This window comes from Aspergillus brasiliensis, assembly GCF_001889945.1.
Source record: "Aspergillus brasiliensis CBS 101740 unplaced genomic scaffold ASPBRscaffold_7, whole genome shotgun sequence".
In the NCBI taxonomy this organism is placed as follows: domain Eukaryota; kingdom Fungi; phylum Ascomycota; class Eurotiomycetes; order Eurotiales; family Aspergillaceae; genus Aspergillus; species Aspergillus brasiliensis.
This window is the reverse complement of record NW_027137448.1, coordinates 813,865-838,914: the sequence shown is the minus strand read 5'-3', so window position 1 is coordinate 838,914 and position 25,050 is coordinate 813,865. Positions and strand designations below refer to the sequence as shown.

Below are 25,050 nucleotides of genomic sequence, written 5' to 3'. Positions count from 1 at the left end.
AATGTGAGGCCGAGTATCCACAGTGCAATTATTGCATGCATCGGAATATTGCATGCACCTATAGTCGGATGGTATCAGGTGCTAGGAAACGGTAAATATTGACTATGAGATGCTGAGGGGTCGATTATTCATGATAGAATGCTCCGGTCTAACCTATGCTCGACAGAAAGCAACATGAGGCCGATATTCTTGATCCGGAGATTTGGAGGAAAGAATCCGCAACCCAACTGCGTCTGTCTTCAACTAGTGTGTGAGTTCCAGTGTTATTGCAAGATTGAGAAAGCTAAGCACCCTACCCAGAAATCTCAACGGTGAATCTGGGTTTGATGTATCTAAATGGGATGCATCATACCGCCGATGAAGGGCAGGCATGGATAGAGGCCCGGACAGGGGAAACTGTGAATCTGGACCAACTGCACACAATGCAGCTCCCGTGGGCTAAACTCGCCCCTATCAAGCTTTCCTCCGCAATACCTCAGCTTCCTCCCCGCCCGACTATGGAACAATACGTGGATCGCTATTGTTCGGCGTATCAAGCTATGGTGTTCCCAGTAATCAGCAAGTCACTCTTTGCTGAGACACTGGATCTTGCCTATGGACCACCAAGCCACGGTTCCGATAGTGCCAAGTCCTGCGTTTATGCATTCTTGTCGGTGGTCACTATATTCGGATTTGTTAACAAGCTGGGCGACATGCTTGATTGTGAGACGTATGCCTCAGCGGCCCAGAGCTTCATGGTACCGATCATCAGCGAGATGACTATCAATGGTTTACAAGCTCTTATTCTACTAGTATGCGGGCCATCCTGCTGAACCGTCGGGCTCGGACTAACAGGACAAACAGACGCAAACTCAGTATTTTCTGGGTGATCTGCAAGCTGCCGCAGTCACGGTTTCCATCGCGAGTCGCTTGTTGTTCAAGCTTGGCGCGCATACTGTATCGGCACCTACTGTCTATGACAAGGGCAATCCGGATTGTCACCTGCGAGATCTTTTCTGGCTGTGTTACTCCTTCGATAACGACATATTTCTGCGAATTGGACAGCCGCCATCCATATCTGGGGTATTCTGTAACTTGGAACTTCCCCCAGACTACGCGCGGCTTCAAGACTCCAATATGCAGCAAGAGCAACACTTGCCTATCACGGATGCCACGCTTCCGCTCTACCCTTGGGACCTCCGTCTCTCTCAACTCAAGTCGGAAATCTACGAAGCTCTATATTCGACGACGGCGTGCCAGAAATCCAATCCGGACATCTACGAGAGTATTCGTAGCCTGGATCAGGAGCTGGAACATTGGCGAACGAGCTTACATCCAGATATCCGGCCAACATTGCAATTCTCACCCAACACACCCGTCAGCTTCAATCTCAACACACAGGCGGTAATGCTGCGGCTGGCATATTACCATTGTGTCACGATCATCCACCAGGCCAGTGAGCGACATCATGAAGGGCCGGGGATATGCTCCAGTATAAGCCTAGCCATTAGTGCCAGTCGGTCTACGCTGTCGTTCCTTCAGACTGCCCTACCAGTTATCGAAGGGGAATGCTTCTGGTAAGTTAATTACCATTGAGATGATCTCAATACAATCAATCTTCAATAGAGATGGGTCGGAAGTACTGACATTCTGTTCATCATCAGGGTTATCATTTTCTACGCTATTAGCGCCATTCTGACCTTGTTTCGCAACATCCTTAAAAATCCTTTAGACCCCGCGATGCGAAATCTCTTAGCAGTGCTGCAGAGTGTTCCGAGCTTGATCCGCAACATTCCAATTCGGACGCTTACTTTGGGACCGATGATTCAACTAAGGTTCTTGGACAACTTCACCACCGAGCTAGCGAGGCTCAGTGGTTGTGCGATTCTCAAGGCTGAACGTGAGGCAGTCCAGCAGCAACGAGCATAGGCAAATGGGAACACATCTGTGCCGATTCAATTTGCATCTCGATACTAATTATGATGATTCACGAAATAGTGTAGTCTCTCTAGGTGATTATTAAATGTGCGGACGCTTCAGTCAGGAACATCAGGACCTCGAGCTCACCTCCTTCTCATCATTTTAGTCAGTCACAAGATACGTCCATCCCACCGAATAGCTTCCAATACAAGCCTGGTCGATCACTGTGACTTACTTTAAGTGCAGACCATGCACGTTGAGTTGGCCAATCTCGTATCGACTGGGTTACCATCGATGATCCACACTTCCCAACGAACTTCTTATGTGACCAATGAGCATGGGATACTGCTGGAATCCCGACCCGCCCTCCGCTTACAAAGCGGACCGACAGTAACTAACCAGTTGACTAACTAAATTGACTACGAATCCAACTAGCACCTAGTTACTTGCAAATGATGCGGTGGGGTATATTGGAGGAATTATCTGGTCCTGGTCTGTCTTGAAGACCAACGTGTTTCGTAACAATGATTGGACTACACCGGAGTACCAGAAGCTATATACACCAGGTCCCTTGGACCCATCTGGCTGCTAGACAATCATGGAAACCCCAGAACCCCGAACGACAAGTCAAGGCTTATAAAGGAAACGTAATGATTAACATATGTTCTTACCCCTCTATTCCTTTGGTGCAGATCATTCATCTTGCTATCTTTGATGGCCCCTAAAGCCGTTGATTATGCTTGCTCAGGGCTCCTTCCAGACTCTACTTAACTTCATAATTTAGGTTATCTAGTTAGTCATCTATCTCTCTCGGCAGTAGTTAACTGTAAATATGAGTAATCTTACTATCTATATCATGGAGAACATGCGGACTATCACAGAAGTGTTGAAATAGCTAGCAGAAGAGGACAAATTTGCCATCACTTTTATAATATATATCTATAGAGATTTTGTAGACACTAATTCCCGATCTCTCTCCCATGCTTTTACATTAATAAGCGAGAAAAGCACTGATATTGTAGATAATTTCTTTTACAAGTACATTCCAACTAATTGAGGCTACTGACCCTTTGCCTATATGAATCGAAATTACGATCTCTCAATGTGCTAGGCTAACAACGAACTTGTATGAAGTGACAGAAAAGTCAAAGAGGTCGAGCTAGTCCAACAACCGTACCAGGGTTTTATGCTAGTTAAACCATGTTAACGGTTGTTGGAACCAACTATAACCACGTGCCTGATCTACAGCATCCCCGTTGGCGGCCTAAAAAACGGTCTCGCCGATGGAGGGCATCACAGCATGTCTGGACGGGCCGATGATGGTGGTCGTTGACGTTATTACTTTGCCCTCTTGAGTAGATTCATTTTCTATGGGTTTGATATTACGTCTTCCGGAGAAAGAAGGGTGATCAGCAGATCGTTCCACCAAATTATACCTCTTATCCATCCATTGGGTACGTCGGCGGGTAACCCCGGAAGAGGCGCGCTGTGGAATGGTTGATAGAAATACAAAGTATCTTATATTATGACTTCAGAGATCTGGGATTTATTATGATTTTCACGAGATGAAAGTAACGCAAATAGTGTACAGCATATCTCCAGAACTGCTGGTAAAAGGGTGGACTTCAAAGCATGCTAGGAATCTTGTAGCATATCGCTCGAGAAACAATCATGATTTTTGAATATGCTATTAAACAGAGGGGATTGAATTGGGACTACGCAATAGTCGTACTGACAAGTGAGGTATAAAAGTAGACTTTCGGTTGACATCTCCAATTCATGGTAGGTGTAGATATAAGCCTTCAGCCGTACCGTGGTACTACCAGCTTCGCAGCAATTGACTGGCTAGTCGCACATTCTAACGCCTGTCAGGCTGACGTACAACCGAAAAGCTTATCTCACAAAATGGCCATTATCCTCAGATCAGCAAACTTTGCTTTCAAAGCCAATTGTCATCTGAGATATGTATCTTGCTCCATTTGTGGCATTCTATTGGCTACGGAAGCTTTCCCTGTGGGAACATTCCCCGGACGGACGCCGAATGCGGATCAACCGATGATGGGGATCTACCGGGTCGTCGACGCAAGCAGCAAGTTTCAAATAAATCAAAGTTAAAATCGCATGTTCAAATCGCACGATGGGATAGAGTCTAGAGGGCCCGACTTTCAATCTCGAGCTAGAACAAGTGAGATGGTCATGATGATTTCATTACTTCGAAGGTGATTATCATGCACGTTGTTGAAGTTGAAGTTATAAAGGTCCTCATAGCGCTTTGGTAAACTTGATTCATCATCGATTACAGATTCAATGAGATTCAATATTTTTCAAAGTTGATGTTCTAGAGTCATCCCACTCTAAGTATGAAGTCTTTCAATACTCTCCTGCTGCTTGCAGCCTGCATCCTCAAGGCAGCTGCTTCGCCTTACTACCCGCCCTCTGTGCAGATCAATTTCATGGGCCAAGATGCAACTCATAATGACTTGGATCAGGGCGTGAGCCAAGCTACCCATCAAGTCCCAGTTACTGCCGACGAGCCCGTCTCTGAGGCCAAGCTTTTGGGTATAAAGTATAACAAATGCTATTGGCTCAGCAAGGAAGGATATGGAAAGCTGGGAGGTGAAACCGGGACCTACAATATCCTAACCTTTGGAAACTCGGACGACAAGAGAATTTTCAAACTCTGCTATCGTCGAAACTCGTGTTACAACGAGCATTCCCCGGGCGGACATCAATTTGTGAGCAGTAGCCATGCCTTCTGGCTTTGGGATTATCAGGGGTGGAATAAGAACACCAAAGTCGGGCCGGGATACCTGGCTACCGATGGGTGGAACTGGTTCTTTGCCGCCGGTGGGGGTTACTGTAACGCGGTCAGCTTCAAAGCCAACCAGAATCCCGACGACGATGAAGATTCAGCCGATGCAGGGGGTTATAGCACTACCGTTCGGTTGTCGGTTGGATATCCGACTGAGGAGAGCAGCACGCTCACGGGTCTGGAGATACGGAGTGACAAGAAATTGTACCGAGTCGACCCCAAAAAGTCGCCCTACGTCACACTCAAGTTTCATGAGGTTGAGTGTCCTGATGATAAGGAGGATGATGATGATGCGTATGTGGACCGACCTCTGTCCTAAGGGGAATATGAAGGGTCATGATTATCATCGTGGAACCTTCTCTGTGGATCGCACATATAGGAGCTGAAGGAGAACAGCCACACATCGTACTAAAAGATGGGACCGCATGTAGTAGAGTTTACATGTGAAAAGCTTGTTGTTGCTTCACTTGTCAATTAGTTTGAGGCATCAGAATCTTATATCAGTTTGAATGATATATAAGTCGAATCATTCGCATTTCAACCTGATTCTTGTTGGCTTTTGTCGGACAAGGTGTGGTGCGCTGTACCTTGCTAGAGTATATATTAAAGTATTTGCTCCGATGTTAATTAGGTTCATCATGACCATCTTGGCACTCGGACATTAAATTTGCTAGATTTATAAGGACCATTGCGGGTACTTGTGATGTAGACTGCATGGTGTGTGCAGATTGTACAATATTGATATAATCCATCTTTCGATAGCAGACGCATGTCTTCCACTAGAACATCACCTGTACCAAACAAGAGCTATCAGAGCTCTATTTTAATATATTTCTTAACAGACTGTTAACTCGTGATCTAGACTTTATGAACTAAAACAAGAGCTACATAGCTTGCATCATCCACACATGTACAATTACCACAATCACTCTAGAAATTTATACCCGAAATCAATAACTATAACATTTCAACATAAGAACAAGAAACAAGAAATTCAACCAGATAAAATAGAATCAACACCATCATTATCATCATCATCATCTTAACATTCCTCAAAGCCACTCACTCACTCCATATCTAAACCATCACAGACGCCCTCCCCCTAACCCCTCCAACATCCTTCGCCTTAAACCTGGCCAACAACCCAGCCAACGCATCCCGTCTCTCATTCATACTGGCCAACTTTCCCCTCTGAATCTTCCCACTCACAGTCCGGGGGATCCTCTCAACAAAGAACACACCCCCATCCAACGCCTTATACGCCGCCAACCGCTGCCGCGCAAAATCATACACCTCATCCGATCCCAATCTAGCACCGGGGGCCGCAGCGCGCACAACATACGCGCGGGGTGCCTCGGAGCTTCCATCCGACAGACAGGTACCGATGACTGCGACATCGGCAATGAGAGGGTGCTGGAGCAGCACGGCTTCGATTTCGGCGGGGCAGACTTGATATCTATTCCAGAGAACATGGTGTTAGTTCTTAATAGAGGGAATAAATGAGGGAATCAACGTACCCCCGCACTTTAATCAATTCCTTCGTCCTTCCGACGATGAAATACTCTCCGTTCTTGACGTACGCCACATCACCAGTATCAAACCATCCTTCAGCATCAACCACACTCTCATTACGTCCCAAGTATCCTGTGAACAAGCATGCTCCACGCACGTACAACTGTCCGGGGACTTCGTCATCTTTGACTACGTCAGCACCAGACACAAGTCTCGCCTCACATCCTGCAGTAACAGGGCCAATACTGCCCAGATCACCTTGTCCCTGTCTCCCATTAGTAGGATAGCGTTGTTGAAAGACGACCCCACACTCCGTCATACCCCAGACTTGTCCGGCACAGGCGTCTGGGTGCAGCATGTCTTGGAAGGTAGCCATGGAGGCACGGTCGATAGGGGCCCCAGCCACGCCGATGTATCGAAGGGAGGAGAGGCGGGACGTTGCTTCCAAAGTGGCGGGTGCTTGGTTGAGCATGTGGACCATAGCCGGGACGAGGTAGGTCTCGGTGATCTGGTATCGGTGGACAGTGGATAGGAAGAGAGGGAGCTGGAATTCGCGCTGCAGGTAGAGGGGTTCACCGTAGCGGATGGGGAAGAGGTGTGTCCAGAGGGAGCTGAAGAGGTGGAAGATGGGGAGGGAGATGAGACGGGTCACAGGGTAGGGAGGGCAGTGGGCGATGGAGGCATGCTGGGCCATGAGGGAGCCGTGGGAGAGCACGGCAGCTTTGGGAAGGCCGGTGGTGCCGCTGGTGGAGTAGAGGGCTGCTGGGGTGGAGGCTGCAGTGGCTGCGTCGGGGATAGGAAGGGGAGGGGAGGTGCCGTGCGATAGAAGGGCGAGGAGGGTGGACTTGTCTGTAGTCTGAGGAGAAGGAGGAGGTACGGATGGATCGTGCACGAAGCGGATGGTCTCGGTGAGGGTGGTGTTATCCAGGAGGATGACATGGTCGTCAGCCAGTTTGTGCTTGTCAGCAATGGCGAGGACTGTTGACAGTCCTTCTGGCTCGGTGATGATCCATTTGGGATGGGTCAGAGAGACGGTGTGGTTGAGCTCTTGCAGTTGGCTGTGTGGATTGGAGCCCATGTAGACGCCGCCTGCGCCGATGATGGCGAGGAATATGGCGGTGTAGAGAACCTAATAACCACACGAGAAAGTGAGTCCAGTGGTTTGCGTACCAGACTGGAAGAGACATACGTTGTTCCCAGAATGGAGTAAGACGCAATCGCCACGATTTAGGCCATGGGCCTTCAGGCCGGCAATCAGAGTGTGCACCAAGAACCGGAACTGGGTGGCGTTGAGAGACCGAGAGGGCTCTTGAGGATCGATGAACAAGGGCTTGCAAGGATCGTACTCCACCTGGGCGTCCAGGGCGAAAGTGACCACGTCATGGGAATGGGGGGACTCCATCATGGGTACAGTGAATTGGGAACAGGAATTCTGGGCAAGAGAAAAAGAGGGTTGTCAGAGGAGCAGGTCGGGAGGCAGCCAAGCTTCTTATATAGTCTTCCAGTCTAGAGAAAGGCCGGGGCCTACGGAGTCTACGGAGAAACTCATCGGAACAGAGTTGCCTTCTGCAAATCATAAGCACAGACAGACTCCGGATGATCCAGCATATGAGTCGGAAAGTTTCCCCCGATCTCAGGAGCTGATTTGCCTAGAAACCCTCTAACGGCTAGTTAAGTCACATATCTCTATCTACTTATGCCTGCACCTGCGGTAGCAGTGCTGAATTCAGGTTCTCAATCGCATCTTGCACCACGGCATCGATGGACGACCCTCCCAGCAGCTTTAGCACCGGCATATCTACCCCCAGCTCTTTGAGAAACCACACTCGCAGATCGACCGCAATGAGCGAGTCCACGCCAACATCAGAAAGTAGGGTCGAACCAGGCAAATCGGAATCCAGAGGCAACTGTAGCTTGCGCCGAACCTTCGCGGAGAATCCTGTGGCAATAATATCGGCCGCTTCGGTCAAGCTAGCTGCCGACTGCAGCTGCGCCTTGGTGGAGATCTGTTCCTGATTGCTTCCTACAGTCTCCAATTGCCGGAAGTAGTGGACGAAGGGCCAGAGAACGGGATTTCTGTACCATATCACATCGGGATATACCTCCGGATCTGCCATAGGAATCCCCCCTATAATGACCGGATCACGGCCAGAGTCCGGCCGACCAGCCAGGATGGCTTCTGAAAACTGCTCCAGCAAGTCACGCTCGGATAGGACCGATTTCCCGATGATCCTGGCAAGATTCTCTCTCTCCTGCGCCCCCAAGCGTGCTACATACCCGACGCCGTGTACTTCGCCTGGATGGATAACGCTGCCGACTTGACCGCGGAGACGTCGCTGAAGAACAAGCTCCTCCACGAATACCGAAGTAGCAGCATAGATTGATTGGTTAAAATTACCTATGATACCGGCAACTGAGCCCATCAGGATGAAGAAATCTAAATCGTCATCTTGATAGAGCTCATCCAGTATCTTACTCCCTTCGACTTTGGGTTTCAGAACAGTGGTCACATCGTCCAGAGTCGCTTGCGCAAAAGCGCCATCTTGAAGGACCATCGCAGCGTTTACAACTCCACCGATTGGGGGAAGGTCTGCCTGAATGTGGTTGTGTACACGCAGGACCGACGTACGATCCGAAACGTCCCTGGAGCCATCAATGAGGTTGTGTGCGATCGATCTGGAAGAAGGAATCAAACTTACATGGCCATGACAAGGACTCGGGCCCCAAGGGTCGACATTTCCTCGAGCCATAGGGGGTCAATGTTCGGGGATCGACTGGTAAGAACCAAACATCGCGCCCCCCGGGTAATCATCCAGTGACATACCGATCGTCCAAGATCACCGGTCATTCCGACTAACAGGTAGGTCTTGTAGGCGCTTAAGTTTACCAGAGAGCTAGCCGGTAGGGGGTATGCCGAAACTGGCCCTGAATGCAGCCAGTTGACGATAACGGAATGATCACTGCTGGACGAGTATGACTGGATATCCCCGGGGGTGATCGTGGCAACAGTAGTCTGCGCGCCTCCTTGCTGTTCTGCAAAAAGACAGGCTTTTGCCAATATATCTGCGCAGGATTTACCGTTAACATCTACATTCGAGACCGAAGAGCTGCCGTAGAAGGTCGGTAAACCGTAGGTTGCCACTGCAGGAGGCAGCAAAGACTTAATCCGAGCAAGGGTGCTGTCTGTTTGAAGTCTGAAACTGGTGAAAACTGAAACTCCAGCAGGCAACAGGCGCGAGATCGCACGCGATGAGCTATGAGGTGGAATGACAAGTGTGGTCGGGCTTCTTCGGCTAACCTCATCGCTTGTGATAAAGCGTACTTTGATCCCTTCCGCGGAAGCCATGACGGCCACTGATTCTTGAAGAGCCGCGGCAGCTCCATCAAGAAGAAGAACAGTATTTGCGGGCGTTTTGCTGACCAGGTGACGGGCAACCATGGCCGTGGCTACTTCGCCCAAAAATGCTGCTTCATGCTCCTCTGAGAGCCAGCTGGGAGTGGTTAAGCACCAGGATGCTGGTACAGAAACGATCGAGCCATGATTGACAGACAGTGCTACAACACGCATGCGGGTCTTCTGGTCTTGCCCCAGAACAAGGTGTAGAAAGCCAACCGACTGGACTGAGATGGCGGAAAGAGTAGCATAATGAACCCGAATAGAAACGATATCCTTGCTCTGCTGCCCGGAGGTCTGGTCTGACAGTATTCGCTGGGGCAATGAGACCAGGGCGAGTCCCGCCTTATCAGGAACAACCTTGACGGGAGCCGAAAGGGGCTCAACATGTTCCGTACTGGAAAAGCCACGACTAGTGAAGAGTCGTCGGTTCATCGTACGGCTGGCCAGCACCCGAGGGATCATCATGATCCCGTTCTCGAGCCGGAGTTCCCACTCCGGATTCTCAGTGCAGCTCGCAAGGCTATAATCACTGTAGACATCCGTGTGAACAAGTCGCATGAGTGTAGTGGCTAGGGTATCAGTGTCAATAACATCCGGGTCATCGATGGTGAGGTGCTGGAGTAGAGCGTGCGGATTTTCGCTAGCCAAAGTACGTAGAAGGCCTTTGGTCATGGCCTGATACGGCTGCTCGCCGGGCTTTCCCGTCCCAGTCCAGAGAAGCTTCCTTGCAGTGCCAAACAGAGCCTGCAGACTGTGGAGACGTTCTGCGGTAACCCCTTGCAGACAGGGACTATCCATGTCGGACAAAACCAGAACGGCCACCTCTGATGCATCAGTCGGGGGAACGAAGGCTTCAAGCGTAACCGCATGGCTGATTCGAGCGAAAAAGGGGGCCACAAGGCTCCGGATCTGTGTGACTAGACGCTCTGTACGGGCACCGGAACCTCCAACTAAGATGAGATCAGAGTACTGTCCCGTGGCGGGAACCGACAATGGATGCTGCAACTTCGAGATATGGTCGTCAATAGCCTGAGCGCTAAAGACGGTAAGCCCTGTCTGAGCTATTGTCTCCGGAGGTGATACAGTTTCGAGCCCGCCGAAGCCCGTGTTTTGCAGCACTTGGTTCCAGGTATCCTTGGAGACCATGGGACCCCAGGGACGACCGTCGTGTTCTCCTAACCACCATCCCTCGAACGTGCCAAAAATGGCCGAGACGGCAACATCTTCGGTGTTGGTTATCTCGAGCGCAGCAACCCGTCCGCCGGGCTTGAGTAACCGTCGAATATAGGCCATGGTCTGGGTTAAGGAACGGGTAGCGTGCAGTACGTTACTCGCAATGATCAAATCATACGCATGCTCGGCAAAGCCCTGTTCTGTCGGATCCCGCTCTAGATCTAATACCTGGTATATAAAGCGATCATTGTGCGTCTCAAAAGCGCTTTGAGCTTCTTCAAAGAAAGCGGCAGAGATGTCGGTGTAAGTGTATGAATGATAGTCTCGTCTAATTCGGTCGAGCACCTCTCGTGTCGCGGAGCCTGTCCCAGCCCCAACCTCAAGAATCTTCATGCGAGGGTAACGGAAGGACAATTGACTTACGACATCCGCGAGACTACAAGTCATCATCCGAACTGCGAAATCCTGATAGAATCGAGTCAGAAGATCATCGCGGCGCAGCTCTTCCATAATGCTGACTTGGCCGCGCAGCCACCCAATGAGTTTCGGACCTGTAACTCCCAAGGCTGCCAGGTGGTATTCGACAGCATATTTCACATCTGGCGAGAGGAGAGAGGTGTAATCACCCTGGAGCCATTCGGCAGGATAATCGGGATGATTACCAGCTTGCACCCTGGACAACATCAGATCCATCCAGGCTACATAGCGGCCCCGGTGCCAATCCAGCTGTTGCCGATCTTCAGGTGTTAGCTGCTGTTGCGTGTCTCTCAAGTAAAGCAGGGCTAGGCGATTCATCTCGAGGTAACAGCCTGGGAGGCTAGGGGGCCTGGAGAGCGTCGCGTTGGGTAGCAAAGGACCCCACTTCCGTTCGGCGAAGGCTCTGATATCGTCCATACTGGGGTGGGCGAGGGGCGCAATTTCAACCCCCTCTATTTGGACTAATCCATGACCCTCGTTATCGAACAGATCGATATCGCCGCGTATGCCTGAGATATCGTTCCAGGACACCGTGGCCACTACTTCATAGCGACCACGGAGGGGTTGTTCGCTGCTGCCCCGGTAGAAAGAAGGGTTAATTATTGTGCTTGCAATTCTAGTGGGGAGATACAGCCCGGATAACTGCCCGTCGTTAGGATCTCCCATCGCCGCCATTATGGCCTGGAGGCCAGTGTCCAACGTAGCAGGATGAATCGAAAGTGCTGAACCCCGATCGAGAATTGGAAGTTTGGCATACGCGACGTCCTTCCGACGCCGAATGTCTTGAAGAGTGCGAAATATACCGGAGTAGCCAAATCCCAGGCTGTCTAGTTGCTGGTAGAACTCGTCTGAATTCACCGGGCGCAACCCCGGGGGTGTTGGACCTAATGATGGCAAGAGCGTTGCATCTAGCTCGCCAAACGTCATCTCCAGGCGACCGGATGCACAGCAATGGAAGGGTTCATCATCGAGACTCGATTGGCAGGTGAAAACTCCGGCTACTTTGTCGCCATGGTCATCTGTCCGATAGAAGGTAAACAGCGTTTCAACGCCAGAGGAATTATCGGGTACGGTAAGTGCGCGATCTATGGTAAGATCACGTATCTCGACGAGTTGGAGCAGCCGTTCATCTGCAACAATACGGGCTGCCTCTAGAGCCATGGCGAGATATCCTGTAGCGGGGAACACAACTTGGGATTGCACTTGGTGCCCGTCCATCCATTCTAAATCCTGCACCCGCAAGAAGTTACGCCAGCGCCACTCTGCGACTCCAGTTTCAGGGGTAAGGGTACCAAGGAGGGGATGGATGGGATCTCGACGATTGATGCGCGCACTGGATAGACGTGGAACAGCCCAGTGTCTCTGGCGGTGGTCAAATGGATAGGTGGGAAGATCAGTAAGATAGTCCAACTTCACCGATGGCGAGAAGAGCCGGACATATGACAAGATATCCAGAGTTTCGGCCCCTATATTCGCCCAGAAAGAGCCCACCGCGAGTGCCAAAGCTTCGATACCACCAGACTTGCGATCAGCCATTCCGATGTAAGGAACATCGGCTTCGTCAGGTTTAATGGCTGACAAGGTTTGCATGGTGGGTCCCTGAAGAGCAGCATGGGGTCCCACCTCTACAATGGCATCCAGTCCCGGGAGATCTCTCATGGCAGTTGCCAATGCCTGAGAGAAGAGCACAGGGCGAAGCATATTATCGCTCCAGTACTGGATGTCAAGATTCTCCATGACTTGGCCCTCGAAGACACTGGAAACCCACTTGGTGTTCGATGAATCTTTGCGTGCCTGAATCTCGCCCTGTTTCATGGATTCAATATACGGATCCGCACATGGGATCATATGGCTAGAGTGATAAGCGGTATCGACACGCAAACGCCGTGAAGAATAGCCAAGACTCTCTATGATCCACTCCGTCTCTGTGATCAAGTCACTGTCGCCCGAGAGTGTTACACTGGTAGGAGAATTGAAGGCGGCCACGACAAGGGTACCAGACTGGGCCACCTCGCTACACATGGCATCCGCCTGATCCCACGGTGTACTAACTGCTAGCATAGCACCAGTCTTTCCCTGGGACCCAGCGTACTGTGCTGCCACTCCTCGCAAATAGGCGATACGAATGGCGTCCCTTAGGGTCAGCCAACCCGCCGCATAAGCTGCACCAATTTCACCGGAAGAGTGTCCAACAACCGCCGCGAATTCTATCCCAAGGGAGCGCAGGATATTGACCTGGATGATCTGCAGTGCTGTACGCAGTGGTAGCGAAATAGCTGCTGAGTTGACCCGAGAGATTTCCTCGGGAGCGGTCAATTCATCTAAGAGGGTAAAAGTCGGTCTGTACTCCGCCGGAAGAGTATCCAGGGACTGCTGCAGCTCCTTCATCCAGGTCTGAGCTTGTGGGCATTGGGAGATAACATCTAAGCTCATTTGTGGCCATTGTGCGCCTTGACCCGTAAAGACACCCAATATCCTCGTTGGCCCAGGAGTGAGTCGTCGTGTGATAGTTGACGACGTATCAGCGGAGCGTCGTTGCACCTCACTGGTTAGAAGCTCCCGGAGGCTTTCAATCGTGCCCGCAGTAAGAATCAAGCGATGACTCAGAATGGAACGCTTTTTTAGGAGAGAAGTAGCTAGTTCCAGTAGGTTGACTGTAGGGCGCTCTTCCAGATAACTGACATAACGTCGTAGGACCGCGGTGAGCGAGGCTTCAGATGCAGCCGAAAATACAAACGGGAGGATTGCCGGTGTTGTAGGTTCGCAGTTTGCTGAAGGTGGGGGAGCTCTGGTGAAGCTCTCCAGGATGACGTGCGCGTTGGTGCCCCCAAATCCAAATGAGTTGACCGACACCCGTCGGGGAGCCCCAGCTGGAAGATCTGGCCAGGGAATAGCCTGAGTGGGGACACGAAGATGGGAGGTATATGGAGCCACTAGGGGGCTGAGTTTGTTAAACGGCAGGTTGGGCGGTATAATGCCATGTTGAATGGCTAGGGATGCCTTGAGAACCCCCGCAATCCCTGCCGTGCCTTCTGCATGGCCTGTGATGCTTTTGATGGAGCCCACGTATATAATATCATCGGGCTGGGAGTCATCGTCGAAAAAAGCAGAGGAAATCCCAAGTGCCTCTTGGGGGTCACCCGCCTGTGTTCCTGTCCCATGAGCTTCGAAGAATTGGCAGCGGTCTTCCCGGCGAAGGGGGTTGAGACCAGCACGCGTATAGGTTGAGCGAATGAGATCCCGCTGTGCGTGACCATTAGGCAAGGTCAGTGCCTCGGTACGGCCGTCAGAGTTTACACCAGTAGAGCGAATGACACACTCAATAGGATCACCATCAGCAACTGCGTCCTGGAGAGGCTTCAAAACGAGCGCGGCCACCCCTTCGCCTCGGGCATAGCCATCGGCCTGGGCATCCCACATATGACAGCGCCCTGTAGGTGACAACATCTGCATCTGAGACTCTCCAATGAAGGGATCCGGGGAAAGAATTAGATTGCTACCCACGACAACCGCGAGCGAGCAGTCACCATTGTGTAAAGCCTCCGCTGCCAGGTGCAGTGCTACTAGGCTCGAGGAACATGCGGTATCCAAAACGAATGATGGTCCATGCCAATCGAAAAAGTAAGAGATCCGATTGGCGAGAATCGAGGGTGTTGTGCCAGTGACTGAAAAAGGGCGCAGCAGATTTAGATCTGCATTGATAAGGGCTTGGTAATCGTTGCTCATGGAGCCACAATAAACTCCCGTGGATGAACCCTGCAAGTGTTGCAGTGGCAGCCCGGCCCTTTCGAGAGATTCGTATACTACCTCCATAAGCAATCGCTGCTGAGGGTCCATGGATGCTGCCTCCGCCGGGGAGACCTTGAAGAAAGGGGCATCAAACGTCCGGATATCCTCCTGGAGGAAGTAAGCCTCGGGGGCATTCGTCATGCCGGGGCGGGCCTTGCCAGCTTGGTAGTAGGCGTCCGCATTGAAGCGGTCAGGAGGGGGCTTGGAGGCGACATTGCGCGGATTCTCCAGTAGTTCCCAAAGTCGGGAGGGTGAGGAGGCCGATCCTGGGAGCCGGCAGCCTGTGCCGATGATAGCGATTGGCTCTGTTCGCGTCATCGGGACTGACTGAAAGGGTCGTTGTTCGAATAGATGAGGGAGATATCCAAGAGAGTAATGAATGTCATTCAAAATCTTGGAAGGAACTTGAAGCATTTGGTGGGCTTGTGGTATATAAGGGCATAAGCTGGGATGACTATTGATATCTTAAGAAGGGGACCCATAGTCGAACATGGTGACAAAGAGATTCAGACCAGGTCTCCGGTTCACATAGCATGACCCCACCATCATGCACTTGGTCTCTCTCGCGTTGCTTTCTTTTTCTTTCGCTTGCTGGGATGTGATAACGGGCCCCTCATGGAATCCCCGATGGATACCTATCTTGAAGATCCCGGAAAAGCTCGCAATAACTTCTCGGGTTTTAGCAAGGCCGACAGGAGACCACATATGCAGCCATGCTGACGATGGCGTCAAACGAAATGTGCTTTTTTTTCCTTGGGGAAGGAGTGGGGACGGGTGGGCACAATCCATCGGGCAGACGATCTCTCGCCGTGATCGACGGAGCGTCGATTTTAGACCACGTTGGCAGCTAATGCGACGAATTATTGGATGCTTCATTTGTTTGGCACCAGGTGGTATAAGATAGGAGCTTCTGCTCTGGTCATTGTATTTCATCATAATCTTCAATTGAACACGTCTTCCCACTGAGCAGGATACCAGACGAGCCAGAAAACCAAGATGCCGGGCGGCTGGGAAGTCTACTCGGGCCTGACTCTGCTCCCTTATGACCTTGCCGTTCACTGGTTCAATGACAATTATGTGTGGCGATGTCCCTTGCCCGTCCTTAGTGCCTTCTTTGCAGCCAACGCCGGACCTCGCCATATGGATATTGGTGTCGGTACTGGGCTCTTCCCTGCACAACATCGCGACCGGATGCGGAAGGGACACCAAGAGTGGCCTCAGCAATTAACCCTGGTCGACATGAACCCTTCGTGCCTGCAAAAGGCTGCCGCGCGTGTCGACTGTCCGAGCAAGACCGAATGTGTGCAGGCTAATGTCTTCGAGCCATTCACCGTCCCAGCCGGGCAAGGAACCCTCGGTGCATCACCCAAGTTTGACTCTATATCCTTGATGTACATGCTTCATTGTCTGCCTCCACCAACCGACCGGAAGGCAGCTGTGTTTTCGCACCTGAAACACCACTTGACTGCAGAAGGGACGCTATTCGGTGTCACCGTCTTGGGCTATGGCGCACAGCACAATCTGCTTGGGCGTCTGACCTTACGCTTCTTCAACTGGAAAGGCATTTTTGGAAATGCGGACGATAGCCCAGAGGCATTCGTCAGGGTACTGGAAAATGAATTTGAGGAGGTCGAGACCCATATTGTAGGAGTGGTGCTGCTCTTTCGGGCTCGCAAACCCCGGTTTGCCTGAACCACTTCTAGGATGTGTGGCCTTGATATGTTTCATGTAGTCTACTTCGAAAATGACAATATAGTGTCAATTGAGCGAGCTGTGCATACTGTTGCGCATTGATTCCCCTTCAGAGGCCATGTTCCCCGCTTGATGCCTCAGGCATGGTAAAGGAGATTTATCTTACCTTCACATACTCCGTAGTTCTGTCTTCCTAAGATTGTAATCTGTCCAGGACTTGTGCGTTATCGACGAATGAGTTACTTGCTGGAACCCTCTATGAATGAAAAATTTGACTAATAGTCTGTGATCAGACCATGTATACCGGACTCGAATGGCACACGGAGAAACCGAACATCGGGATCTTCAACCTAAGATGGCGCGTGCACTCGGTGTCTCTGAGTCTGAGGAGACGAACAACTCGGATTGAGGAAGTGGGTCGCTGATCCTTCCTCAGCTTGCCGATCCCTCAGCCTCGTTGCTTCTGCAAGATCGTGATCTGGAACTCAATGTTCACCGGGTGTGATAGAGCAAGCGGGTTCGGAGTAACTAATGCCGACGCTGTTGCTGACACGCAGGGCTAGTATGTGTATGGATGCCCTCAAAATGAGGGGGTGATAAGAAGGACAGGCTTTGCTACCGGTATGCTGCCACGAGCCAGCAGAATACCTAGAGTCGATCGACATGGAGGAGAACCCGTGCCAGATCCAGTCAGGACCGGAAATGGACGAATCGTCCATTCCATTAATTCTTTTCCACGATGCAGGCGGCACTGTGTTCCCGTACTTCTGCCTGGGAGAGTTGCACCGGCCACTTTATGGTATAAGCAATTCGCACTTCGACCAAGGAGGCAAATGGGACCATGGCATCCGTCAGATGGGGGTTGTCTATTCACACTTACTTCGGTCGGTCATCGGCCCCGGGAAAGTTATCCTAGGAGGTATGATTGATCTTAGCGCCGACGCGGAATCTCGGGAACTGAAAATGGTCTAGGATGGTCCCTCGGCGGCTGTGTGGCTTTGGAAGTTGCGTCTCGACTAACGAGACTCCCCCAGTACACCGTGCAGGGAGTTGTCATGATCGACAGTGTTTTCCCCACTCCCAGAGTCACAAACCAGTATCCCCGCACGATCGCTGAGGTTGCTGCCAGCTTCCAGCTACCGGCCCGAATGTCCGATGCCCGTCGGCTGCAAGCGCAGCAATGCATTCTATACGCTCACGAGATGCAGCGTGACTGGCGACCGCCACAGTTTCCATCAGGACCGCCTCCTGCAGTCCTCATACGCGCCGTCGATCCGGTCCATCTTGACTCCGACGCGAAGCCCCACTACCTCGATCTCATCCGGAACTGGACGTATCTGGGATGGGAGGAGTACGATACAAGCTTCATCAAAGCTTGTTTGGGGACCCCAGGCAACCATTTTACCATTTTCGATGATAAACATGTCTGACCCTCCTTGGCATTTGTCATGGCCTTGCTGATAATGCTGCAGTGTCACCAAACAACGACCAAAATCCGGGAAGCTTGCGCAATGTTGACTCGATCGCAACAACCGAATCACGAATGATCGACAGTGCATCAACCCTAAATACAGGGATCTATCGTTATTATGAGCTCATGAAGGCCGGGTCGGATAGCATATCCAGTTTTAATAGGCTCTTTTCCAGGAACGAACTGTATCTGATGAATCGAGTGGTGTTGCATTATTGGCTCTGTAGATAGCAGTATGGGCAGCGGAGTGAACCGATCGGATTTCTTATTCTAATGCACGCTTTAGTGTAGTGATAGTGTCCTGATGCACCTATCCAGTTGACTGTACTCACAGCCAAGTGCATGCTCGCTCAGCTGGTGGCGACTGGACAAGTCATGCAGTAGTTACTTCATTTGTAACCGTTCCGAGACTTCCTTTCCGAAACGAGCACCTCAATTTTGCCGTCGAACACCGATACGAACGGCATGGGAATATAGAAGGCACATATATAGGCTTAGTATGGAGAGAGCCTGAGCCACAGTGAAGCTTGAGCACCCGATTCATCAGACGCATCAATATACCCACCATGCTTGATAAACACATCCCCGATGGTCATTTAGAGACCACAAGTGCTCACTGGAGAGACCTAAACCACGTTGTCCAGAGTGGAGAACTCAGCATCGACGGCCACAGTCTTAGTCTTGCTGATGTTGTTGCTGTAGCTAAGTCAGTCAACACCCCACTCAATTGACGTCGACCCACATGAATGAAGCTGACAGTTGGTATAGGTACGGCTGCCAGCCTCGACTGACTGACAAGCCCGAGACGATCGATGCTATCAACGAAAGTGTGCTAGCGCTAGCCGAATGCATTCAAAATGGGCATCATATCTACGGTGAGTCGAGACTTTCACCTAAGATGTTAGTCGAAAAACCAATTAACTAACACATTTATCAGGTGTCAATACCGGATTTGGAGGAAGTGCTGATTCACGAACGAACCAGACGACCACTTTGCAGAGCTCTCTTCTTCAGCTACTCCAGAGCGGCATTCTTACCGCATCCGATACCAACAGTAAAGGCTTGCAGCCCAATTCCGATGAACAGAGCTCCCACTCCATACCTTCTGAATGGGTCAAGGCGACCATGCTTGTGCGAAGCAATTCAGTCGCTCGAGGTCATTCAGCTGTGTCTTTGCCTGCGATTAACGCAATTTTGCGGTTGATCTGTGAGGATATCATCCCTGTGATTCCTCTCCGGGGAACCATCTCGGCGTCAGGGGATCTCATGCCTCTTGCATACGTTGTCGGGGCCATAGAAGGAAGTCCTGGGATTTATGTTCGTGTCAAGAACGGAACGGAACATCAAGTTGTCTCTGCTCAAGAAGCACTGCAGACAATTGGTGCCAAAGGAGTCACGCTGGGACCCAAAGAGGGCCTTGGTCTGGTCAACGGCACAGCCGCTTCGGGTGCCCTTGCCGGTTTGGTGCTCTATGAGGCGCATCAACTGGCGGTGCTTGCTCAAGCAATTACTGCTCTCACAGTAGAGGCTATACAAGGGAGTACAGAGAGCTTCCATCCTTTTATCGCCCAGGTGCGCCCGCACGAAGGCCAGATTGAAGCTGCGGAAAACATTTTATCTCTTTTGAAAGGCTCTCTACTTGCCAGGGGAAGTAGTACCACCGAATCTCGATCGGGGCTTGTCCAAGATCGTTATTCTCTCCGGACAGCTAGCCAATGGATCGGCCCTCAACTGGAGGATCTTCTTCTCGCGGATCGGCAGATCCAAGTCGAGCTGAATTCGACGTCGGATAACCCGCTTATTGATACAAATTCGAAGACTTTCTACACAGGAGGTAACTTCCAAGCAACTTCGATTACTTCTGCGATGGAAAAGACCCGATTAGCATTGCAAATGTTCGGGAAGATGTTGTTTGTTCAGTGCAACGAGATGATTGACCCCTCTCTGAACAATGGTCTGCCTACCAACCTAGTCGCCGATGACCCCAGCCTCTCCTTCACTATGAAGGGGGTAGATATCAATATGGCGGCCTACATGTCTGAGTTGGCATATCTCGCAAACCCAGTCAGCACGCACGTGCAAACTGCAGAGATGCAAAATCAAGCGCTCAACTCACTGGCATTTGTATCCGCACGGTACACCATGAAGGCGGTTGATATTGTATCAATGATGGGTGCGTGTGCACTATACGTCGCCTGCCAAGCCCTCGACTTGCGCGTCCTGCAGCTCCGCTTTTTCCAGAGTCTTCATGGTGCTGCCAAAGATATCGCAAACGGAGCATTTGGTAAAGTGCTTGAGCCGTCTGAGATAGATAAGGTGGCGGATCATCTTTCCGAGGCGATCCAGAACTCTTGGCCATCGACTTCACGCCTCGACCTGCGCGATCGCTGCAAGCGTGTAGCTGAGATGTTCGTCCCCGTACTTTTCGGGGCTCTGTTACAGTTGACCCCACAAAATCGGCAGAACTCCGACCTGTTTACCGCGATCCATGCGTGTAAGATGATGAGCGTCTTCAAGCTCGAAGCTGTTTACCGAGAGGTGTTCGCCGATTTCTGTACTTCGCAGCCCACTGCCGACTACCTCGGAATCGGGACCAAGGAGATCTATACAGCCATTCGACATGATCTTCACATCCCGTTTCACCAAGGCTTTGTTGAACACCCCTCATCAAGCCAGAGTGACTTGCCAGAGACGATCAATGGTAGAGTCAAGAAGACGGTTGGGGGGTGGATTTCAATCATCTATGAAGCGTTGCGAAACGGTACGCTGAGTGGCACAATCCTAAATTCATTTCAACAATGAGCACTGTACGACGATAGACATTATTTTATGGATGATAACACTGGGCTCAGCGATTCCGGGAAGGTCAAGGGATGAAGCCAACCTCCACTCATACCTGAGGGTTACCGATGTCCTGGGCACATTATTGGCCAACATAGACTCGTAGACCATAATAGCAGAATTAAACGGGTTATAGAGCTAGTGAAACCATTTTGGCGATGGATAGAGTAGCTATAATGATGATATTGATGATTAGATTTGAATGTGTGGACATGTGTACAAAGAGAAAAATATTCCATCGAGCGGCAACCGATGGATGATGGTCATGTGGCTATTGCACGTGTGGCAAGTGCCTTGCTGGCCTCCTAGTTAAAACCACTGTGCTAGGAAGCTGTATTCCCAAGGTGCTCATGATCAACGACTAAGTAAGTCTTCTAATCCTATGTACGAGGTTATGTCAATGTATCTAGATCTTGATTACATCTGTACTAGTTGTCTTCTAACCTCGAAGTCTGTTCCTCACATAGTTTTACTACAACATCATACTAGCACTCAAGTTCACAGCAGCAGTCATGTCATTTTGACATGTATTAAATACAAGCTGAACACAGATTTGTAGACAGTTACGGTCAAGTATTCCTTATTCATACACAATACTGACTTTCGCACCTGTCACTCACCAAGACGATGTTTACAAAGACGGTCAACACGTGAAAACTTCGCGTTTCACCCAGTTATCAATGAATCTCTTCAGCAAAGGTGCGTCGAGAGCAACGTAATTAATATCCGGTCGGTCTCGCAAGGCGTGCGCTGTGTTCGTCGGATCATAGACAGGAGTGTTTTTGCTTGTCTGCAGCCGGCTCAACCCCTCATAAACAGTTTCATCGAGCAACGGCATCATGGACTCCATAGCATTTCCGGGAGAGTCACGGATCTTCTCCACCCATTCTCGGTAATCAATCATCTCCATGGGGTATCCAATGTCGCGCAGCATCTTATACTTCTGATCGTGACCAATCGACAGGGATCTATCCGGTGGCACAATGTGATACGAGCGACCGAGATTCTCCCGACTGGAGGCAATGTGCAAAATAGCCTCCGCAACATAGTCGACCGTCACATAATCCAAAAACTGGTCGGGAAGATGAGGAAAGTAGCCGCACTGAATGCTACCCATGATCAATCGGGAGAAATAGTCCTTCTCGTTGGCAAGGGCGCTTTTACTGTGGCCGATTATGAACCCGGGTCTGTATATGGCAGTCGGCAGACCGCTCGCACGCGCTCGTCGAACGATTTGTTCAGCGACGAATTGACTCGCCGCGTATCCGGTATCATATGGAAGGGCATTGAGGTGTGGGGCTAGCGACTCATCCTCATACACGCGGTCCACCTTGTTAATATATCCGGTGACAGTCCAGACGTCAATCGACGAGACATAATGCAGAGATTTGCGACGGCCTAGCATTGCAGCTCGAATGACGTTCCGTGTACCCACAACATTGGGCACATGGTGCGCCTCGTAAGGCTCGCACCAGTTGACCCGTGCACCAACGTGAAAGACAACGCTCGCCCAGTTTATGAGCCATTTGAATTGCTTTTCTCCAAGCCCAAGTGTGGGATCGGCCATATCGCCGTGCAGAACCATGATTTTCTGGGTTGTCTCCAGTCGACCATCCCAGAGATTGTATTTCTCTAGCGTCTGCTGGACCCGACTGCTGGCATCGACGGCATTCCGACCTCGTGTAAGGCAAGCAACCTTATGCACAGATGGCATAGCTAGAAGTTGATGAAGTATATGTGCACCAAGGAAGCCTGTGGCACCAGTGAGGAATACGCGACCTTCGTCTTTGGCCTGCCAATCAGGAGGAAGAAGGTCAGAATCCAGGTCTTTGGAGTCCTCCACACAACGCTCTAAGTTGAACTGTGTGTTGTCACTATTAGAGCTAGCCATGAATTTTGCAAGTTTTTCCGGCGTTGGATTCTGGTGGAGCTGGGCGAGGGTGATGCTCCTTTTGTGGTTCCGCTTTATCTGTCCAACGAGTCGAGCGGCCTGGAGAGAGGTCAATCCACGGGAGAAAAAGTCATCACTCGGATTGATCTCCGAATTTGGGAGATAGCCCTGGAGTGTAGATAAAAGCCATTGGACAATGTCTTCCGTTCCTTGACCATCAACCATCGTTGCGGTCTCGGTTGTATTGTTCTGCGGATGGCTTGTCTCCTCTCGGTGGCATGGTTGTTCTGCATCATTGTCTGGCTGAAGAGCCTTTTTATCAACTTTTCCAGTATGAGCTAAAGGAAAGCTGCGCTTCATGTATACCATGTTCGGTACCATGTATGAAGGTAGCCTCTTTTTCACCCAATCGATCAGCTCGTCAGAACTGACTTGGTTATCCCAGTTAGACGGGACCACGTAGGCTTCAATATATCCCGCACTGCTTTCTTCAGGAATATATTTCGCAACGCACGCGTGAACCTCTTGGTGTTCTTCAACGCAGCATGAAATATCCCCAAGCTCAACCCGGTACCCCGAAATCTTGACTTGGTCATCGGCACGGCCGATGAATTCAAGAATCCCATTCTCGTCTCTCCACCGAGCAAGGTCGCCGGTTCTATAGACTCGGATAGGTTCATTAGAATCACCAAAAGCATTTGGACGAATGGAGATGAAATGTTTTTCGTTTTCTTCAGTCCGGTTCAGGTATCCTGGTGACAACTGAGGTCCCGCAATGCAAATTTCTCCAGTGTGTCCTGGCTCGATAATAGGCTTGAGATCCTCATCAAGGAGATAGATCTTGGTATCTCCAATGGGCTGTCCAATGCTTACATGTGAGCGACGAGCCTCTTCTTCATCCAACCGGCCCACCGTTGCGAACATGGTCGTCTCTGCAGGCCCGTAGCCGTTCCATAGATTCTCTGGAGGTGCGGTCTCAAGTACCTTACGCAGGGCACTGGAGCTGACCGCTTCGCCCCCGATCACGACATGGCGTAGTCCACCGAACGTGGAGGGCGCAGTTAGCGCAACAACATGAAATAGGGCTGTCGGGACAATCATGGTGGTGATATTGTGCTCACGCACGAAATCTTGCAGAGATGGTGGATCAGCACGCACAAGGTCGGGCACTCGAACGATAGTCGCGCCGGCGAGTAGTGCTAGCCACATCTCGCAGATAGACAGGTCGAACCCGGGGGTAATGAGGGCCGTCATTCGATCTGAGGTCTGCAGTGGTCCAAAGGGGAAGTTATCAAGAGCATGAAGAATACTGCTGCTGAGGACCTGAATTGGCTTAGGTCGGCCAGTGGAGCCAGAAGTGAACATGATATGGCTGCGATGAGACCCTGGACGGCTTGTGCGAACGGTGATCTCAGCTTTTATGTCCAAGCCAATCTTTTCTTCGAGCACTAACTCGATGAGGATGGCACCCGGTTGTCGCATACGATCAATGTTTCCTTTATCAGCAATGAGGTGCCTGGTCTTCAAGTCGTCCAGGATCAAGTTGAGGCGATCCTCAGGCGCAGCTGGGTCGATGGGGACACAGCTTCCTCCTGCGCGAAGAACTGCAACCTGAGCCAGAACCTGATGTAATCCAGCATCGGCGAGAATGCACACCGGACTGCCAGGCTCCAAAGACTGTTGGTCTAGTAGATCAGCAATCCTGTCGGCGAGTGCAATCAATTCCCGATAGCTAACGATGCGGTCACCATCCACAACCGCTACGGCATCGGGGGCCGCATTAGCCTTCTGAACAAGGATTGCTTCCATTTTTAAAATATAAGCTAGTAGCAAGATTGAATATAGGGAGCTGACGATATTTGATAACTTTTCACAGTGATATCGAAAACAAAAGTGCCGATGGCCAAAGAAAAGACAGAGAGAGGATTGCTTTATAGCTTATTGACTAGGCTTCCGCTAAACATTTAGATTTTTCTCTGTCTTCATAAACAGGACCCTGCAACTTCTGATCAGGTTTTCGAGCAAGTTGTCTCTTGTTTGTGCTAACATTGATACAATGCAAGCTGCCCACGAAGCCTGTAAACGTGAGACGGTGC

General features: G+C 50.7%; 8 protein-coding genes across 8 annotated transcripts; 5 read left to right on the top strand and 3 right to left on the bottom strand.

The window, feature by feature from the left end:
- Positions 1-326: 326 nt before the first annotated feature.
- Positions 327-1,908, top strand: ASPBRDRAFT_126804 (fungal specific transcription factor domain-containing protein; the record flags this gene model as incomplete). Its single annotated transcript, XM_067617904.1, has 3 exons — positions 327-791; positions 844-1,556; positions 1,644-1,908. 3 exons carry the CDS (start codon positions 327-329, stop codon positions 1,906-1,908), a joined length of 1,443 nt encoding a protein of 480 aa, XP_067478342.1.
- A 2,298-nt stretch (positions 1,909-4,206) lies between these two features.
- Positions 4,207-5,184, top strand: ASPBRDRAFT_44010 (uncharacterized protein). Its single transcript, XM_067625107.1, has one exon. It carries the CDS (start codon positions 4,260-4,262, stop codon positions 5,028-5,030), a length of 771 nt encoding a protein of 256 aa, XP_067478341.1. The 5' UTR covers positions 4,207-4,259; the 3' UTR covers positions 5,031-5,184.
- Positions 5,185-5,606: 422 nt separating this feature from the next.
- ASPBRDRAFT_179133 (uncharacterized protein) lies at positions 5,607-7,664 on the bottom strand. Its single transcript, XM_067619895.1, has 3 exons — positions 7,413-7,664; positions 6,229-7,352; positions 5,607-6,167 (listed from the first exon to the last, which is right to left on the bottom strand). The coding sequence occupies exons 1-3, from the start codon at positions 7,626-7,628 to the stop codon at positions 5,789-5,791; spliced, it is 1,719 nt and encodes a 572-aa protein (XP_067478340.1). The 5' UTR covers positions 7,629-7,664; the 3' UTR covers positions 5,607-5,788.
- A 253-nt stretch (positions 7,665-7,917) lies between these two features.
- ASPBRDRAFT_127455 (uncharacterized protein) lies at positions 7,918-15,377 on the bottom strand (the record flags this gene model as incomplete). The annotated part of the gene is made up of 2 exons (XM_067617970.1): positions 7,918-8,866; positions 8,923-15,377. The coding sequence occupies 2 exons, from the start codon at positions 15,375-15,377 to the stop codon at positions 7,918-7,920; spliced, it is 7,404 nt and encodes a 2,467-aa protein (XP_067478339.1).
- A 387-nt stretch (positions 15,378-15,764) lies between these two features.
- On the top strand, positions 15,765-17,083 carry ASPBRDRAFT_602357 (uncharacterized protein). The gene has a single exon (XM_067628189.1). The coding sequence runs from the start codon at positions 16,056-16,058 to the stop codon at positions 16,749-16,751; it is 696 nt and encodes a 231-aa protein (XP_067478338.1). The 5' UTR covers positions 15,765-16,055; the 3' UTR covers positions 16,752-17,083.
- ASPBRDRAFT_602358 (thioesterase domain-containing protein) lies at positions 17,084-18,591 on the top strand. Its single transcript, XM_067628190.1, has 3 exons — positions 17,084-17,670; positions 17,724-18,175; positions 18,224-18,591. The coding sequence occupies exons 1-3, from the start codon at positions 17,415-17,417 to the stop codon at positions 18,296-18,298; spliced, it is 783 nt and encodes a 260-aa protein (XP_067478337.1). The 5' UTR covers positions 17,084-17,414; the 3' UTR covers positions 18,299-18,591.
- Positions 18,592-18,788: 197 nt separating this feature from the next.
- ASPBRDRAFT_126850 (aromatic amino acid ammonia-lyase) lies at positions 18,789-21,024 on the top strand (the record flags this gene model as incomplete). Its single annotated transcript, XM_067617908.1, has 3 exons — positions 18,789-18,928; positions 18,991-19,097; positions 19,160-21,024. The coding sequence occupies 3 exons, from the start codon at positions 18,789-18,791 to the stop codon at positions 21,022-21,024; spliced, it is 2,112 nt and encodes a 703-aa protein (XP_067478336.1).
- Positions 21,025-21,565: 541 nt separating this feature from the next.
- ASPBRDRAFT_154054 (uncharacterized protein) lies at positions 21,566-24,763 on the bottom strand (the record flags this gene model as incomplete). The annotated part of the gene is made up of 1 exon (XM_067619375.1): positions 21,566-24,763. One exon carries the CDS (start codon positions 24,761-24,763, stop codon positions 21,707-21,709), a length of 3,057 nt encoding a protein of 1,018 aa, XP_067478335.1. The 3' UTR covers positions 21,566-21,706.
- Between the last annotated feature and the right edge of the window lie 287 nt (positions 24,764-25,050).

Excerpts from the sequence above, each read along its gene's own strand:
- ASPBRDRAFT_44010 (XM_067625107.1), top strand. The coding sequence starts at position 4,260 with ATGAAGTCTTTCAATACTCTCCTGCTGCTTGCAGCCTGCATCCTCAAG.
- ASPBRDRAFT_179133 (XM_067619895.1), bottom strand. The coding sequence starts at position 7,628 with ATGATGGAGTCCCCCCATTCCCATGACGTGGTCACTTTCGCCCTGGAC. Across the intron at positions 7,353-7,412 it reads TACTCCATTCTGGGAACAAC|GTTCTCTACACCGCCATATT; the intron begins GTATGTCTCTTC and ends TGTGGTTATTAG. Across the intron at positions 6,168-6,228 it reads GAATTGATTAAAGTGCGGGG|ATATCAAGTCTGCCCCGCCG; the intron begins GTACGTTGATTC and ends TCTCTGGAATAG.
- ASPBRDRAFT_602357 (XM_067628189.1), top strand. The coding sequence starts at position 16,056 with ATGCCGGGCGGCTGGGAAGTCTACTCGGGCCTGACTCTGCTCCCTTAT.
- ASPBRDRAFT_602358 (XM_067628190.1), top strand. The coding sequence starts at position 17,415 with ATGGAGGAGAACCCGTGCCAGATCCAGTCAGGACCGGAAATGGACGAA. Across the intron at positions 17,671-17,723 it reads CGGGAAAGTTATCCTAGGAG|GATGGTCCCTCGGCGGCTGT; the intron begins GTATGATTGATC and ends AAAATGGTCTAG. Across the intron at positions 18,176-18,223 it reads CCATTTTCGATGATAAACAT|TGTCACCAAACAACGACCAA; the intron begins GTCTGACCCTCC and ends ATAATGCTGCAG.